The 18,823-nt window shown below is 38.5% G+C and overlaps 1 protein-coding gene across 1 annotated transcript in view; it reads left to right on the forward strand.

Annotated features, from left to right (window-relative positions):
- Window positions 1–11,414, forward strand: part of LOC139473947 (centrosomal protein of 164 kDa-like) — a 47,013-nt gene extending 35,599 nt beyond the window's left edge. The window contains exons 31-34 of the mRNA XM_071256784.1: window positions 381–469; window positions 2,736–2,808; window positions 3,555–3,722; window positions 5,884–11,414. Of these exons, the coding sequence (XP_071112885.1) occupies window positions 381–469; window positions 2,736–2,808; window positions 3,555–3,722; window positions 5,884–6,043 (490 nt within the window). The 3' untranslated portion in view covers window positions 6,044–11,414. The remainder of the gene's footprint in view (window positions 1–380; window positions 470–2,735; window positions 2,809–3,554; window positions 3,723–5,883) is intronic.
- The last annotated feature ends 7,409 nt before the right edge of the window (window positions 11,415–18,823 follow it).

Consider the following 18,823-nt stretch of genomic DNA (forward strand, 5'->3'; position numbering starts at 1 on the left):
TAAACCTAATGGAAGATTCAGCAATAGAAACTGGCAGTTATCCACAGGACTGTTAAATGTGCACTATGCCACCCATAGTAATATCTCACTGATGAGATAATAAATCTTGTTTTTAAAGAAAATGATTTATAAATCTTGTTTTTAAGAACATTTTCATTTTGGGGGGGTATTTTTTTACTGTTCTTAACGAAAATCTTTGACCATTACCATTAACAGTTCACTTTTATTTCTTGACATAAATATAGTATTTGAAGCACTGTGAAAGGGAGTTTATGCCTACCATTATCACTTCACTTGAGTGACACAGTTTTATTTTTTTACATAAATACAGTATTTTCTAATTAGATAGATAATAAATTAAGTTGGTTTTCCATCAACAGCCACTCTCCCCTACACAGAGTGGACTATTCCAACCTGGCCCACACAGCAGAGGTGTCACTGGAGAGGAAATGGAGGAAGTACTTTGGAGGTAGGGGAATCAGGTTGTATATATGGTGACAGCAGACATGGGTTTGCCATGATGTCAGATTTTGAATGCTTAAAGGAGACAAGACGAGACAAAACTAGGTGACAATACTTTATTTCTTAGCACAGATTGATCATAAATATTAATAAGAAAAGAACATATGTTCGTAGCACATTTTTGCTGTTATTTTACCAATCATCACTCCATACAAAACATTGTATCACAGAATCATATATTGGTGAGTTACAACATGAAGGTATCACGGTATTCATGTACACTTCGGATACAGATCATCAAGCACATCGGTGGAGCTCACAGCTCTCCAGACATAGGCCTCGAGTGATTGTCACCATGTAGCGGTTGTAGCTGCCATGGCAGTAGATGGTGCCACCATCTTCCTCATCCTCACTGTACCCGTCCTCATAGTTCAGGTCCATGGAGGATTCGTTGTCACTGCTGAAGGAATTGTCCATGTCCTCCTCTACCCTTGGCTGTGTTGGGGGGTTCCAATAAAGCAAGCCAACCTGACCTTGATGCTGCAGTAGATGGTCCCCACTCTGGTGTTGATGGTGTAGATGGTGGTCCTGGTCCTGGTGATCATGCTGTAGAAGACGGTCTTGGTGTTGCTGACTGTGGTTCTGATGCTGACTCCAGACATTCAGTCCATTTTCCAATCTCTCCTGATTCTGCTGTTCCTCCAAATCCCTCTGAGACTCATTTCCCAGCATCTCAGCCCTCAACTGATGTTCCTCAACTGTGACATGTTGGTCCTCTGTGAGGCTGTCATTGGTGATATCCTGGTCCCCTATCCTGCTGTCGTCCGGCAGGTCCTCCCCGCTCACATCTGTGTGTAGCTGGTGCTCGTCCCCGGTGATGGTGCTGATACAGGCTTGGACCTCCCTCCACTTGTTGAGTCGGTAGAGGCTGAACATCTCCTTCACTCCCTCCACGACACACCTCCTCTGGGCCAGCTGGACACCATGGATAATGTGACCGTCCACCACTTGCTTCGTCATCTTCTTCATGAGGCTGTGAACCTCCAGATCTGGAATGACACATTGGAAACATTGCAGGCAGTTCAATATGCATAGGCAAAACATCACTAATCATTGGATTGCATGTTATTGACATATCCAGGTATCAAGTTGCAGTGCAGAGTTGCATCCCTTAGAAGTGCCAGGATCCCACATTCACCCGCATCATAATCCTTGGTTTGTCAGCATCAGACTCATGCCATTGGGTTTCACAAGACTTTGGACTTTTCTTGAAATACGTCCCACTTTAGGCTGAAATGCTGTGATATAACTGAAACATTGTTCAAAGCAGCATTAAACCCAGCTCAGGTCCCTAAGATAAGTAAAACCTTGTGCGCCTGGTTCATTTCTTTTACAGGCTGTCATGATAATCATATAGCTTTAACATTGCTGACTGTGACATGACTGTCATGTGGGACTTACCCAGTGCATAGATCTGAAACGCAGCCTTGTCATGAGCCAGCAGCAGGTTCCTCAGCTGGGTGGCTGCTAAAACAGATTCCATTGTCAACGATAAATCAAGCAAAAACCTTTACAAGAGATGTGACAGCAATGAGATGTTGAGGAGACTGTTGATGCTACTTCTGCTCCTCCTCTATATACTGCAGAGGAGAGCAAGTTGCTTCAGTCAGGACACAATGGCAGCTACTCCACTGTGATGCTTTCTGTAAAGATGAAAGAGTCACTGCTTTGTTAGGACTCTTACCAATCCTTTATTTTGGGATCAAACAGTTCTAAATCCTTGGATCCTGGAAGAAGCACGGATTGATGTATGAGCGCAATCAGTCTCCTGATCCTGTTGGCTTCTCTGCAGCACTGATTGGATAAAGTCCATAGTCCTGTCAGTAGTGCTAAGTTGAACTTCAAAGAGACTTGTAACAACAGTGCTGACTGGATCTTGCAGTCTTGTATCAATAATTCTGATTGGACACTACAAGACCTGTATCAACAATCCTGATTGGACCTTACAGTCTTGTATCAACAATACTGATTGGACCTGGTGTAGTCTTGTATCAACAGTTTCTGATTGAGCCTCAGAGAGACCTGCATCAACAGTGCTGATAGAATAGATGTTTTTGTTTCATAAACAGATTATACAATATAAACAGATTAGTAAGAACAACATAAACAGATTACTAAGAAGAAGTATGACTGGCCCTTAAACATACTTGTATCAGCAGTACATACTGAAGCGGTGTGATGATGTATGTTGCAACATTTCTTTGTATTTACAGACAGAAGACCACCTTTGACGAGTGCTTCAACTCTCACCACAGGATCAGTGGGCATTGGTCATCCCCCGGTCAGGTGGGTAGTGTACTAGGCTTCACTGGCTGTGTTTTAACATCAACATTGGTTATTATATAGATGCAACTGTCCTAAACACACTCACATCAACAATTTGTTTCAATTAAGTTCCATTCAGATTTGTGAAGCTAATCGAAATGATTTGATATTATACATATAGTCGTAACAATGAAGTCAACATTGAGGTCATTGACTTCAAATACAACCAAGTTTTAAAGCAACTAAATCATATCCCAAAGTCAAGTGTTCGTCAATCATTTTGAGATGAATGTATAGAAATTATTTCTCATAACCTTTGGGATAATTGTCGTATACTTGAACATGTTCAAGTGGGCCAGCATCTCAATGTCCATTAAATGTTGTTTAGAATTGAAGAAAATTATCTGCCATCTAATATGAAGCATTGGCCCCGCCTCTTTTGCCTGTGGAAAGAACATTTTATGGGGGCCCATCAAAATATACAATCAGATTTACTTCATATATAAATTTATGATGAATGTGCTGTTTGCTGATTTCTCATATATATTTCTTTTATTTTCTCTGTTAATCCAGACAGTTCTGTTTTCAGTGAAGTTATCTGGATAATCAAGTTTCCGTATTAACAAATCATTTTAGTTTTATGTCCCTTATATTATCCTCATATTTTCTTAGATTGTTTAACAGGCTGTAATGAATAATACTGTTTTGTTTCATTCTGTGATATCTGAAGACAAACACTAACAGACTGCATGTTGCCATGGTTACAGGGAACAGCTGCGACAGTACCGCCTGAGTCTGCTAGAGACCCACCAGCAGCCTGGGGTGTCCACCTCCGACAGACTGGCGGAACACAAGCAGTGGCTACACCGCTTCCAGCAGGACATCAGCTTTGGGGCTTCCATAGTCCGGCAGTCCGGCTCCGACGCAGGGTCGATGTATCCTTCAGTACATGTGGCGTAAGCTGCCGGGATGCAGCATCACATCATCAGTAGCAGTTCCTGTTGGAAGGCCTGCATCCTCATTCCATCAGTGTTAACCTCAATGGATGCCAACCTCAATGGATGCCATTGAGGGTTCAGTGAATTCCAGCTTGTGATCATGCTTATTACCATATTCACCGTAATAAGTGCCATAACTGCTAGAAAGTTGACTGAAGTGGTGCTTGATAAAACCATAAACAATTTAAATTTATATCAGAGGTCAAGCACTATTTTAATAATGGTTACTGGGTTGTTATGTTTCTGAAAAATATCTGTAATATACAAACATATTATATAATGTCATCTAAGTTGGTTGGGGTCACTTCATTAGAGCAGGGCGCTTATCATGGTGAATACAGAAATTCCTGTGCTGTTGGTGATTCAAGAAGCAAAGGATGAGAGTTTCCTGTCCTCTTCGTTCATGCAGTCAGCTCTTTCTTTCTCAGTGACTATTTGTTGCCAATACTTGGGTAGGTGAAGCTTCATATGTCCCTTTGACCTTTTTGCTGCTTGCACAGAGAATAGCTGCTTGTTGTAGGAAGTAATTTTACATTACACTTTATTTTATTGAAGAACTGGAGTATCTCAGTTACCCTGAGACCGTGTTTATTTAAAAGTATATCCAGTTATCCTGAGTTTGAGATGAGAGGAATGCGCCCTCATGGTTTATTCTCTCTGCAGTGTTTTATTGATTAACAATGACCATGAGTCATTTATTTCTTATATGAGATATCAACATTCTGTTCAACCTCTGTAAGGATGGTGATAAAACATACAAGCTTTTAAAATATTTACCCAGATTTCAATAATGATGACTCCCTAATAGAATCCGACCTCTGAAATGTTGGACAAGTCTGTTTTAGGAACAGTTGGGTTAAGTTTGGTATTTCTCGCATATTCTCACAATCCTCACGTCGATGATTTGTACCTATTCTCCTAATACTGATTGTCATTTCCCTCCCTCTTTTGGATGCAATCGTTTTGGCCACTGACAGGATCCTAAGTTATGTGTCATTCTAATGGAGAGTGAGTTAAGGCCTCCCTCATGGTCCATTAATTCATTTGGATTATGTTTGAAATTGAAAATGTTTTATTTGTATATCTACACTGCCAAAGGTGTGTACAAAACAATCAGATTTGCTTTGGATTTGTGTTTGTGTTCCGACTAACATCTATTTGAATACATGACATTTTTTTATGGATTGCAACTTCTTTTATTCTTTGTGATGTTTCAGAGCTACTTCACCCGATGAAGGAGCATGAAATAGCTCTGAAATGTTGTGACAAAGAGTGAAAGAAGTTTCTATCAAAAAGGGTGTCATGTTTTCATGTTCTTCCAACTTATAAAATGATAATCAAACACTTTAACATTGATTTCCCTTCTATCCACACTGACCCTCACTGTAAGCACAGATTGATGTCGCTCATACTTCCCAAAACAGGAGTCCATGTGAAGTCTAGGGTAGACTAGTTCACCATATGCTTGTCACAAGAGACTGGTGTGATTCCTGGGTACAAGTCGTCACTAGCTCACCCACTCACTGAACATGATCAGTGACTCTGTGAATGAAGTGTGCCAGCTTTGACATAGAATTGCACATGGCGTAGGTAACTGTTACTTGCTGGAACCACCCACAGGGACATAGGAAAGAATATAGGTCAGCGGCAACCTATGCTTGTCGTAAGGCGATCATGTTGTCAGACTTGGTGACTTGGTTGATAGCGTTTCATCATTAACCCCACAGCATGGATCGTTGCTCGCAATATCAATCACTGGATTGTCTTGTCTGGATTTGAATATTTACAGGCTGTTGTCATGTGGCTGGAATATTGCCAAGTGCTGCGTTAAACCAAAAACGACATAACAGATTATGCAGTAACTTGCCTTGACATATTAAATAGTACATTGCTTTGGGCAAGAAACTAGCATCGATTCTTTGGAAGAAAGTAATGTAAAAATTGATATGTAAAGAAAGAGCAACGTTTAAAAACATGGATTTGCAGTAATAAGTCTTGTAGGTAAGATTATGTGTTCTTTTGTGTTTACCATTTACCATGTTTCCATTTTCTTTGCACGTTGTGTTTTGTTTGCACGTTTACCTTAACTTTCTGACAGCACTAGTCTAGGTGGCGCCTCTGACCAGAAGTCGTATACCGAGCCTTTCTCCTCCACCCCAGCCCGCCCCACCCACCCAGCCTCCCACAGGGGGAGAGGGGCCATCCGCCTCGAGCTGGACGACAACAATGATATTGTTGTCAGACAATACCAGCTGTGATTCTGTGATATATAATGCTGGAGGGAATTGTATTGAACAAGATAGACTACAGAGTTCAGGAAATGTAGCATCAGAATGGTGCTGAAAGCAGTGTTAATCAACGTTAACTCACATTCATGCAAATACTGAGCATCAAATAAGGACCGTCCATAAGAGTTTGTTAGAAACAGGGTTGGAATATTTGTCCCAAGGGCATGGTGTGTCAGATGTTGTTAAATAGTTTGCGTCACTTGTATTTGTTGAAAGCTCCAATATTGTACATCAACGAACATGATCAATGCTATTTCGGACTTGCTTACTGTTTCACTGCAGAACAACCCTTTGGAAACTGCTGATGTTTCATGTTTTCAGGAGGTAGTTATCTTGAGAGATGCACGCAAGCACCTGCACTGTCTCACTGCAAGACTGTTGTTGACCACAGCTTCTGTTGCAGATGTTTGTGAACTAATCTTTGGTGTTATACTTAACTGTCACAGATAACCTTGCAAGAGCACCTGCACAGTGGCGTCTGTGTCCTAACCACTTGAAGTCCGGAAAATGGTGGACAGTGGTCAAGCGTGACCAGTTTCAGTTGTATGCTTTATTTCATGTAACGCTCATACCAAGGGTATGTTATGATGGACTAGCCACAAATCTGACTTAGAGTTTGGAAAGAAATTACATTTTCTGTCTGAATTATACTTCAGTATTGCTGATTGTCCAGTGGGTGCAGTGGTGTCCTCTGGTCTTCAGGAATCCTATTTGCTGTGAAGAGTTGCATCCCTTAGTATTGCCAGGATTCCCAAATCAAAGATTTTCCCCCATAATGATCCTTGGTTTCTCAGCACGAGGGAAGTCCAATTGTTTAAGGAACTGCATTTCGCTGTGTTCTGTCATGTCGGCACTCTAGGAAATGTTTTCGTGGGTTCAAATCCCAGTTCGCCTCAGTTATGTTTCTAGGTTGTTAGGACCATACCCGTGCTCGTGGGTTTCGCCAAAGTGACAAACACCTAAGACCTACATCACTTTGGGCTTCCCTCCCACATCAAGCTGACATGTTGGAATACTGTTCAAAGTGGCATTAAACCCAACTCACTCACTCTCAGTACAAAATGACATGCTGGGTTTGGCAGAGTGACAAGTGTCTAAAACCTGCATCACATTGGTCTGTCTTCACAAATTAAGCAGACAAGCTGTATTAAATACTGTTGAATGTAGTGGTAAACCCAACTCACTCACTACTTAAACACTAACATTGTGCCATCTCTGTGTTAGTCTCAGTAGAACATACACCATGTCTCAGATGTGTCTTGATGTAACTAGAAATATTGTGATATTTTTACTGCTCTGACATTTTCTATGAAATATTCTGCATGACAATATTACAAGGACAAGTGCCATCTTGAAAACTGTTACTTCACCGTCCAGTCTATTTTTGTGTACAGGAGTGTTTAGTTTTTGCTGCGGTACATGCAAACAGATGACTTTTTTTTAACATAAAAATAAAAACAGTTATTGCTTGATCATGAAGATCCCACCAAGAGAGCATTTGTATTTTTAACAGCAATGTATCTGACTACTTGCCTATGCAATATATTTTGTGCATGTAAATATGTCTTTTAACAATTCACCATTGTATTGACTGTGAGTACAATGTACATGAGTATTGTTTGAAATGTATGCTTTTATGTATGTGGTGCATTGTAATACCAGGCAAATAGTAACTGATTGTATATAAATGAATACAATGTATACACACTTATTGCAGATTGTATTTTACTACTTGTAGCACAGTGCATGATTTTGCATTGAATACATTGTGTATACCTTAATTACATAGTGCATGATTGTATAAACACACTAATTCCACAGTTCATGATTATGCATTCAATACATTGTGTATACCCTCATTACATAGTGCATGATTGTATAAACACACTAATTCCACAGTGCATGATTATGCATTCAATACATTGTGTATACTCTCATTACATATTGCATGATTGTATATACACACTTATTCCACAGTGCATGATTTTATATATATACATGGGTACATTGTGCATGTACTCAGTAAATAGTGTATGATTGTATATACAGATTTTACAGTGAATAATTGTATATATGACCAGTTAGCGTGGCTATGACAAGTGCATGATTGTACATGATTGTAGTTGGTTGTATGATTGTATACAGTCAGTGCAGGACATGTTGTATATTCACATAGAAAAGACCAAGACTTGGTATGTACATTGGATATCATATTGGACTTAAACTTTCTATAAAGTTGTCTGTAGAATGTTTTTGTCATAATGCCATTATTTTTTATTGTTGAATCATGGATATGCTGACCATAATTTGAATTTGAAAAAAAATATTCCAAATTTACTTTTTTGTGCAAATTTGCAAAGATATTCTGTGATTTTATAAAATACCATCGACAACACTAATGTGATGCTCACTTTGATATTCATATTTTGCCAAATCACCCATCATCGCTGATTCTGTGCATAATAAATCCTGAGTTCTGCCCTTATTCTTGACAGATGCACTTAACTGTGTACCGAAATGAACTCCCTATGTCTTCCAAGAAAAGTCAACATTTCACACACTTACAGAGTTTGAAAGTCAAAGTTCCAGGATGAGGCAGATGTCATTTATTTTTTTCCTCCTCGAACATCTGACTTTGGTAGACCAATCTGTGGTCCAGCAAATAAATGACTAAATAATGGCATTAACATTAACATGTACAGGTGGGTGGTAATAGTTCTAGTGGGTTCTCGTTCTTACTCAATATTTTAACCCACTATAACAATGATCACCTACCTGTGCGTGTACCATCTTCCCCAGGCAAGCATGTCCACTAGCCTATATCAAAGCCTAGTTTCTACCCTTGCCACATGAAGACCACTTTTTTTGGCTCGACCCCGGTGCCAATTTGCGTAGATAACGAGTTGTGCCCCATGTAATTAAAACACGATATCCAATCAAATCTTGTATGGCTTCACATGGCAAGGACCTAGTCGATGAGATAATGAAAACATTTGCTATTTCATCCCTGACACAGAAATAAGTTGTGGATGTTGATTTTGTGAAACGTTCTCTGATTGGACTGTCAGTATGTGCGATAGTCCAATCATATTTAGCACAGGAAAGTCGGCTTGATGTGGCAAGGGTGGAAACAGGACTTTGATAAAAAGGCTAGTGGACGCTCTTGCCTCGGGAAGATGTATGTGTTCACTCATGTTATGTGTATCTTCTTTCATTGTACAAATATCATCCCATGAGTATTTTCCTTATAGCCTGAAGTATATCACTGGAAGATGCAGTGTGTCAAATATTCAGGGTTATGACATAGTGTGCAGTAATTGACATAGACGTGTGTATACAGCCTTCACCTCATAATCACCTTTACCCTCCCACCTTCTCAACTCTAACCTTTGGTCATTCATGTGCTCAGTATCAGATGTAAGGAGGCATTGGATTGGCTGAATTCATCCAGTCTAACATATTCTTTCTTGGAAGCCATTGATTAGAATATTAGTATCCTTTAGTTAATATAGATCTGAAATATTTCTTTGGTAACATTTGTATCACAAAAGTTTCATAAGAAGTGGTTACCTTGTATGTATCTGCTGATTATGTTCTCAATTTTTGTAGTATGGTAGTTACACAAAGGAATCTCCTTGTTTTATTTTGTAAAAGTTCTTTTTTACACAAAATCTGGAGTAAGAAAATGTCTAAATTGAAATTATATAAGCCACAATGATTTTTAACGGTTTGGATCTCCCAACATATTTTTTTGCTAACTGGGTCAATATTTGTCATTACCAGAAGACATCTAAGTTTGTATCAATTAATACTTGTAAGCAGTTTGAATTACTTTTTCATTTTTGTCAGATATATCACATAATGGGTGCACCTCATGACTATTTCACTTGTTTATGATTTGATGGTCATTTAATTGGAATGAATCGTATAGATAGTGAATCTCCTAGAGGTAGGTAGATAAGGCACTCAACTTGCCCAGTTGAGCTTGGTCCATTATGTCACACTTTGTAACACTAAGGTATTGTATCCCTTAGGCTAAAAAAATTAATAGTCTTGGTTCTTAGGCCCACATCATCATAAAGTCTGCGGCACGTTTCGTTTTTATTTCCATTCCCTTCTGGTGTTGCAAGCATCCCTCTCACAAGGAAAAGGGGAGATTCTTTTACACATCATCATGTTTGATTAGGATGATGTGCAAATCATGTTTTAGTATTTATCTCCCTTTGAAAAGAAATTTTGAACTGTTAATTACCAAACAGATGTGGCAAAGTCATGTATATATAATCCCTGGATTAGCACTTTCACCTCCACACATGTCGCCCAGACAGTGTGGGGAGTTGTGTCGTAGAGCTCTCTGTGATAATATACACAACCAGCATTACAGCGTGTATATGTGATGTGTGTTGTCTTCTGTGTAATCTCTTCAAGTGCAACATGTACGATATCAGAGGATGATCTCACTTCCTCTAACTCGGCACACAGACCACAGCTCTTTGCTGTAACTGTTAAAAGAACTCATGAGCATGTTACGACTTGTTTTGAGATTTATCCAGATGTTTTGACATGAAGTATGAATGACTTAGACAATATTTGCGTGGAAATGATCAAAAAGACATGGACACCCTGATTTGTTTTTCTGGTGAGTGCATTATGGGAATGCTGTTACTAATGCATGGTTGTACATGGTGAAAAGGCTAGATTGCAGTATACCAGACACCTTCCTCCATTTTGGTAATGGATGTGCGCGGCCTCCTTTCTTTGTAATGGTTTCTTACTTGTTCAGCTGCCATTTTTAGTGATCTCGCTAAATTAACACAGGGTTTCGGGGTTTGCGTTGTAATAAAATCTCTCGTCAGTAATTTTGAGTAACCAAAGTTAATGAAAACTACTACTTTTTGTTTAAATGTGACCCTGACGCATGTGACTGACGAGGCTACCCACACACCATTTTGGAACTTCTATTTTCGATGTTGATGTGTGATTTTCGATGTTTATGGATTGCTTTGATATTCAATTTCATGGTTGAATTATATTTAACCCTACAAATGCAAGCCGTGTGATTTTTTTGCCTATTTTGATCTTTACGTCCCTATTTTGCAAATAGCCACGCTGCAGTGTGCCTATGTATAAGAAGCATCAAACAAATATGGCCGACAGGTATCCGGTGTAATGCAACTGTACGTGTGGCATTCAGCAAGATATTGGAGCTGTTACCAAAGCTTGTCATTTTTGTGTGCACATATGCCTTTGTGAGATGCCTGCATGAGATTGGGGAATTTTACACTTCCTTTTGGGGATTTCTAAGGAACGTTCTGACTGTCTGACTGCCAAATTTCAACTGTGGCGATAAGACGCTTTTTTAGGATATTTTCGAATGAATCAGACAGCAGGTGCATGTCAAGCCAACAGTAAACTCACATTTCATCTCCCATTTGTCATCTCTATATGTGTGCCTTGATATTATTCATGGTTGCTGTAGTATGTATGTAACATTTTTGTATATGTCAGATTCTTACACACTAGGTTAAAATTGTACAGATCAACACTACATGGCCCTGACTTCAATGACAGGGGCCCTGAATGTGGTTTGAATTAAACTGATTGAAAATTGTTTGATTAAATTAGGAGAAGAGTGGACAGCCTTGACAAGCCTTGAACTAGATTATGTGTTTTAAAATGCCTTTTCGTTTCGAAATATTTTCAACTACAATCAAATTTTCGATGGCTCAAAAACACAAGAATTGTTTTCTATGGTCTACAACTGATAAAGGTTTCAGCAAGTAAATGTTAACATTGTAAGTTGTTTCGTATCGTAGGGTTTGAATAAAAATAAAACATGGCATGCATTTACCATTTTTGCCGAGTCAATAAGATAAAAAATAATTTTATCAACTGTAGAAGTAGAAAATTGTTAAGATTAGGAGCAGACAGATGTAATTTTATATCAAATTGTAGCTGTTATATCCAAACTAAATCTTTGAATAGAAATATATCAATGAATTCCAGTGGTAAGTTTTACCAACGTCAATTAAAGCTACATTTGAATACAATGGTTTTCTCTATAAAATGTGTGCTAGGATATCCATCAACCAAGCCTTAAAACAATACTGAGACCAACTTTGTTGTCTCTTATATGTTCAAACCCATAATTTCATGACTTTTCTTGATTTTGCATGATCTAGGGTTGAATGCCTTATGTAAGAACCCTCACTATAGCATCAGTACCTGGAACCTGTAGATGATGTGAACATCCCTGTGATGTCCCTCTGTATCACACAAAGCCAAAATGATGTAGTGCCCGAGTACATGACTTCAGTAGTATATCATACAGTTACACCTGATGTTGGTGTGTTCTCTTTACATGGGACTAACGGAGGACCATTATAATGGTTTCCATGTACATGTATTTTACAGATATCCGTCCAAACACAAAATGTCGGTGTATTACTCTCACCAGTAATATCAATATATTTGTCACAGACGTAAATGACAGTTATTAATTTTAGTTTTAGGCTTTTACTTTTTATACCGATTTTCTTAATAAAATACATTTTAAAGGCGAATAAGTTTGTGATAACAGTAATTGCTATTCATCAGGTTTTTATCATGGGAATTAGTGAACGATAGAAACCAATAGATCTGTATGCTGAATAAGCACTGCAGCAACAAGACGTGTTCTTTAGTTTCGTATATTACTCTGCCTTGCTGTATACTAACATCCAACACAGACTGTATGGTATATTTTAAGACTTTTGTCTGAATAAAGAAAATAAAAGTATTACGTTTTTTGTTGTGTATGTATGTATATTATCTGAACAAATATATATGATATACATGTATTGTAATTTTAAGTGTGGTTTTAATCCTAAAATACAATGTTCCTCTTGGACCAATCACGAATTCAATATCATGCTAAAAGGGATAGGTTAAATAGCACATGTTATGTCCCAGCAGACACATTTCCACACTAACTGGTCGTAAAAACAGCGTAATGGAACAGAAGGTTCTTGTTGAGGGACATCTTCCCAAGGCAAGGGGTTAACTGACTTTAAAAGTCCCGTCAACTTGGCGTCGACAGATTCTTTCCAAATCTTTTCATGTTCTTAATCAAGGTGCTTAAGTGATTTGATGCACTTCGCGAGGGGAAACCTGTTTTATTATTAAAAACATCTTTATCATCGATGCGATCGTCTTTACTTGACGCTGTCTTTACTTGATCGTCTTTACTTGACGCTTGAGGTTCTACTACACCAAATCAAAAGCAGTCGTTTAGCAAGCCTTCAGTGCAGATTGAATCATCTGGCAGCTGTGTTTTTGAAATGTACATCCATCCTGTGATTAAATCTAACCATGTCTTTGTATATTTAGTAAAGTCTTTATGCTGAATGTGACAATTTAGTGCGGAAGTGAGCGTGGTGTGTTTAGCTTCCTGTAGGAAGGAGCTGGCTAAGCTAGTCATTTTGTTTTTGTTTTTATTGCTACTCTAAGGCAAAACTGTGCACTTACGTACAGGTAATAGCTGTTGAATGCTTAGTTATTTAAAAAAAAAATAACGTTACTATAGGAGTCTATAGGAAAACACTTGGTAGTGTGTTACCTTGAAGCAAATGCAAGTGATATGAGAATTTGAATCTGATTGGTCCGACGGGGGAACATAACATTTTATTGCCACTGGTGGCGCTACGATCGAGTCCAGAATCTCCAGCCTAGCTCGGCAAGGGTCGAAACTGGACTTTAAAAGTCAATTAACTACCTTGCCTCGGGAAGTTTAATGGAGGCCCCCACACAAGTGTATATTTGTGTTTTTTATTTTGCAATTATGCTATGACGATATATACAGTACATCTGATTACATGCGGCTTCTGAGTTAGAATTGGTCCCCAGAAACCAAGGTGGTCATATGAGGCTGGTGATCAAGCTCGGTGACTAGGTGTCATCGGATTGGTGCTCACAATATCAATCATTGGATTGTCTTGTCAAGACTTGATCACTTACAGGCCGCTGGCGCACGCACGCACCACACCACACCACTTGCTTTACACACTTGAGTGGAAGGCCGTCAAATCGCCCTGGGCCATTAGTATTATTAGTTTTCATCCTCCACAGTAACACGTAAGCCTACTCTTGCTTTAATGCGGTATTTGCGATCAGACTGGGAATGCGTCGTCCACGTGATGAACGCCTAAGGGCTAGTGGCATGCTTCAAACTGGTAGAACTCTGCGAGAAGTAGCCAAATTGCAGACTTTGGAACAGGTCTCTGCAGACACAACATGTAAATGATCGGCCCCGCACAGGGCGCCTAGGTCAACAACACAAGTCCAAGATCGATTAATCAGAGACCAGTCTTGAGAAATCGAGCCCAAAACAGCCAATCGCTGCTCACTTGCGCGAGGTCACCATAGTTCATGACCAGGCGATTAGAAATAGTCTGCTTGCAACTAATCTTCAGACTCGGCGACCATGTGTTGCTCAACTGTTAACTGTGTTTTGAGCTTAGAAACTCATTGTATGCTGAACAAGAAACAAATTTTTTGTCCATTAGTCTTCCAGCTATGATGTGTAGCTTTGTGTACATTTGAGGCTGATGTATCAATGCCGATTTCAAATGTACTTTTGAATATGGACACGCCTGCCAATCTTGTTATCAATCAATGCAGCTTTTCCCGATGAACCACCTGTTCCAGTACAAAAGAGACAACGTCATGTGATACTTTTGTAAACGCTTTTGGTCGTAAGCTACTGGAACTGTGTTTCACTCATGATTTATATATCTTCAACGGCAGGACAACTGGAGTCAAAGAGGGTAGTTTCACTAACATAGCAGATCAAGGATGTAGCGTAATCGATTATTTTATAGGTTCAGTTAATGTTCACAATTGTTGTCAATCCATGTTTGTGGATACAAGGGTTGAGTCAAAACATATGCCTGTATGTCTACATTTGGACATATTTCTCCCTAAAGTATCTGCAAGTGAGGATTATTTTTCCACCAAAACACACAAACATAAATGGAACCCTCGTAAGCATGATGTGTTTGTAGGAAGCATAACAAATCTATGTCCATCCTTCAACGAGCTTATCGATCTTTTAACTTTTGAGTTCAATCTTGCCCTCGAAAAATTTGTTAATGTTGTTCTTTGTGCCGCTGACTGTATGAAGGTACCTTGTGTTAAAAGTTCAGTATACAGAAGTATTACATGCTGAAGTCGAATGTCAATATCATGAAGATTTTATACTTGATAAGATTGACCAGTGTATTTTGGAGTCGCCCATTACCGACTCAGAAATCTACAAGGCTATACATCGTTTAAAGAGGGGCAAATCCCCTGGTGTTGATGACGTGGTCATTGAAATGTTAAAATGTTGTGAAAATGTAATAACTCCTTTCCTACGAAATTTGTTCAATAAGTTATTTGATTCTGGATTATTTCCTGAGAACTGGACGAAAGCTATCATCCTTCCACTACATAAGAAAGGTAACAAAAATAATCCAGATAACTTTAGAGGGATATCTCTATTGTGTACAATTAGTAAGGTTTACACAAGTGTCTTAAACTCTAGACTTACAAACTAGGCTAATATAAGAAGTAAACAACCCAAGACACAAGCAGGCTTTAGACAGGGATATTCTCCTGCTGATCACATATTCACGTTGAATGCATCTGTTAACAAATGTTTATCGAAAAGAAAAGGGAAATAATACGTTGCTTTTGTGGATTTTAAAAAAAGCGTTTGATTCATTAAATCACCTTAAGCTATGGGAGTGTCTGCACGATGTAGGCTTGGTCGGAAAGATGATGAGAGTACTTAAGGGAATCTATGACTCCGTGAAAGCGTGTGTGAGATGTAATGATAACATTTATACAGAATATTTTGATTGTCCTAACGGAGTTAAACAAGGCTGTATATTAAGCCCTCTACTATTTCCCTTTTTCATCAATAAACTGTCAAATGATGTTTCATCACATGGGAAACACGGCGTACAATTATTTCCAAACCTGTTTGAAATATTGTTATTATTGTTTGCCGATGATGTTATTCTTGTCTCTGACACAGTAACTGGTTTGCAGAACCAACTTAATATTCTTGAAAAATTTGCAGATTCACATGGATTAACGGTAAATTTAGATAAAACGAGTGTTGATGTATTTAGACGAGGAGGGCGGTTATCTGTTCATGAGAAATTGTTCTATAAAGGCAAACGTGTTCCAACCGCCAACTCCTATAGATATCTAGGGTTTGTATTCTCATATACATCAAAGATGAACCAGTGTGTTTCAGATCTAGCATCAAGGGGTAAACGTGCTTTAATGGAAATATTTCGCAATCTACGGAAGATTGGTTTTGTTGACACTTCAGTTTTCTTTAAAATATTTGATACTCAGATTCAACCTATTTTTTTATATGGTGCGGAAATATGGGTTGTAGACAGATTTGAAAAAATAGAACAAGTGCATATTATGGCTTGTAAGAAATTTCTTAACGTTGGTTTGTAAACTCCAAATGCTATTGTGTATGGGGAATGCGGTCGGTGAAAATGCTATGTGTCGTTCTGTAAAGTACTGGCTAAAAGTGATTGAAATTGACGAAGATAGGATACCAAGAAAATCTTATAATATGCTTGTTTATAACGACAAGTGTGGTCATCATAACCACGCTTCTTCTATTTGTTCCATATTATTTTCTCACGGATTTGGAGTAGTTTGGCTCAGTCATGAATAGTTTTAAAAACGTTATGATAAATATGTTCTACCAATCATGGGATAGTACTATCAAGGCTAGTTCTAGGTACATCCTGTATAAAGAGTTTAAAAGTCTCTTGGAACCAGAAAAATACCTTTCCATTATTACTGAAATAAAGTATCGGGCTCCTAAGACTTAAGGTAAACGAAGGTAGATGGGCTGATATTGATTTACGTTTACTGCTCTGCCCCATCTGTGAAACAAGTATAGAGAATGAATATCATTTTACTTTAGAATGTGAATATTACAGCAATATAAGAAAACTGTATTTACCAACAACATTTTGCCATAATCCAAATATGCATAGATTTAAAACGTTGCTGTCATCTTGATGCAAACAATTACTTGGAAAACTATGTAAATACCTGTATTCCAGCTATGAAAGAAGACGTAATTATGAAAAGCTTGTAAATCTGTAAATGTGTACCTGACATTACCTTTTTTAATGTACAACACTATTTTAAATGTATATATTGTATATGGGCCAATGGCCTTAGTACAAATAAAGACTTCTTCCTACTATGGTTATGAAGATCAGGTGGTTACAATGTGTGACATGACTAATTGTCTGTCGTGCCCTGGTTGTGAATACCATTACTCATGCTGTTCACTGCTGTCACGAAAACCTGGTGTCATTATTGATTTTCAGTGATCCGTTGACATAGTTTTCATCACTGGTTCGTCTTTTACCTTCCAATGGAACGGGAGATAATCGAGACAGGTTCTCAACAGCAGATGGTTAACAAATATTGCTGCTGTAATCTTGCTGACAGTAGTGTGACACAATATTCATTCACATGCTCACTAATCAACAGGTTTACATTCAAGAAGTTTGTATTAATGATTTTAATAATCAATAACACACCTCTTCGAACAAAACATCTGTTACACTTGATTCAAATCGATACCTGTAGATCTGCGATATATGTACGTCAGTGTCAAACCGGGTCCACAGCTTGCGCCAAACCTGGCCCACAGGATGTCACTCAGCGAGGAGGCTATAATACACAGTCGCCAGAGATACTGTCAGTATGTCTTTAGATTTCTATGTTACATTATTGTAGGATTTATATTTTAGACACGGATTTTTAGATATTGTGCTATATTTTGAACTGTTTTTATTAATACAGATCCATGATTGTGTATTTTCAGTCTTGAGTCCAGTATTTATAGACCGCCGTGATATAGCTTTGATATTGTCGAAAGGTCGTAAAATAATATTCACTGAGTTTCTCGAAGCCTTTGAATGAACTAATTGCCATCTAAGTGGTTCGGCATTATACTACATATGTAAATTTCGGCCGGTTATGGCGCTAGGCATTGTATCAGTAATCCACATTTATCGAGGTTACACATTGCCTTCAAACAGGAACAGTTTTTGGTATTGACTCTAATGTATAAACCCTGTTTAGTGTAAGTAAGGCCTCAGGTCCACATACATGGAATGTAAGTTGTCAAGTTATCCCATCGTGTTACATGCATGGTGTACACGGCGATACAGTTTCTGGTTTTCAGAGCTACATCGAAGAACATCATATTGTTGTTTGTTTGATGTTTAACGCCGCATCCTGCAATATTCCAGCTATATGACGGCGGTCTGTAAATAATCGAATCTGGACCAGACAATCCAGTGATCGACATCATGAGCAGCAATCTACGCAATTGGTATACAGTGACATGCATCAACCAAGTCAGCGAGCCTGACCACCCGATCCTGTCAGTCGCCTCTTATGACTAGCATAACTTCCTGAAGATCAGTTCTCACACGGATCTTCACGGACGCCATAGATCGTTCATTTAATGGTTGACAGACAAAACAATTCATGTAAGGTGTAATTGTTACAATTTGTACCGAGGCTCAATTCAATAACACCTAAAGCCGAATCGAAATTGACTTGGCACATGCCTTAGATACACCGCTGCACACAAAGTTCGTGAAGATAGGCTATCAGGTGATTGATAGGGATGACTGTGTCTACAAATATGATAATGTTGTCATCGCAGTG

Source organism: Haliotis cracherodii, unplaced genomic scaffold (genome assembly GCF_022045235.1).
Source record: "Haliotis cracherodii isolate W230 unplaced genomic scaffold, xgHalCrac1.p SCAF_3, whole genome shotgun sequence".
Taxonomy (NCBI): Eukaryota; Metazoa; Mollusca; class Gastropoda; order Lepetellida; family Haliotidae; genus Haliotis; species Haliotis cracherodii.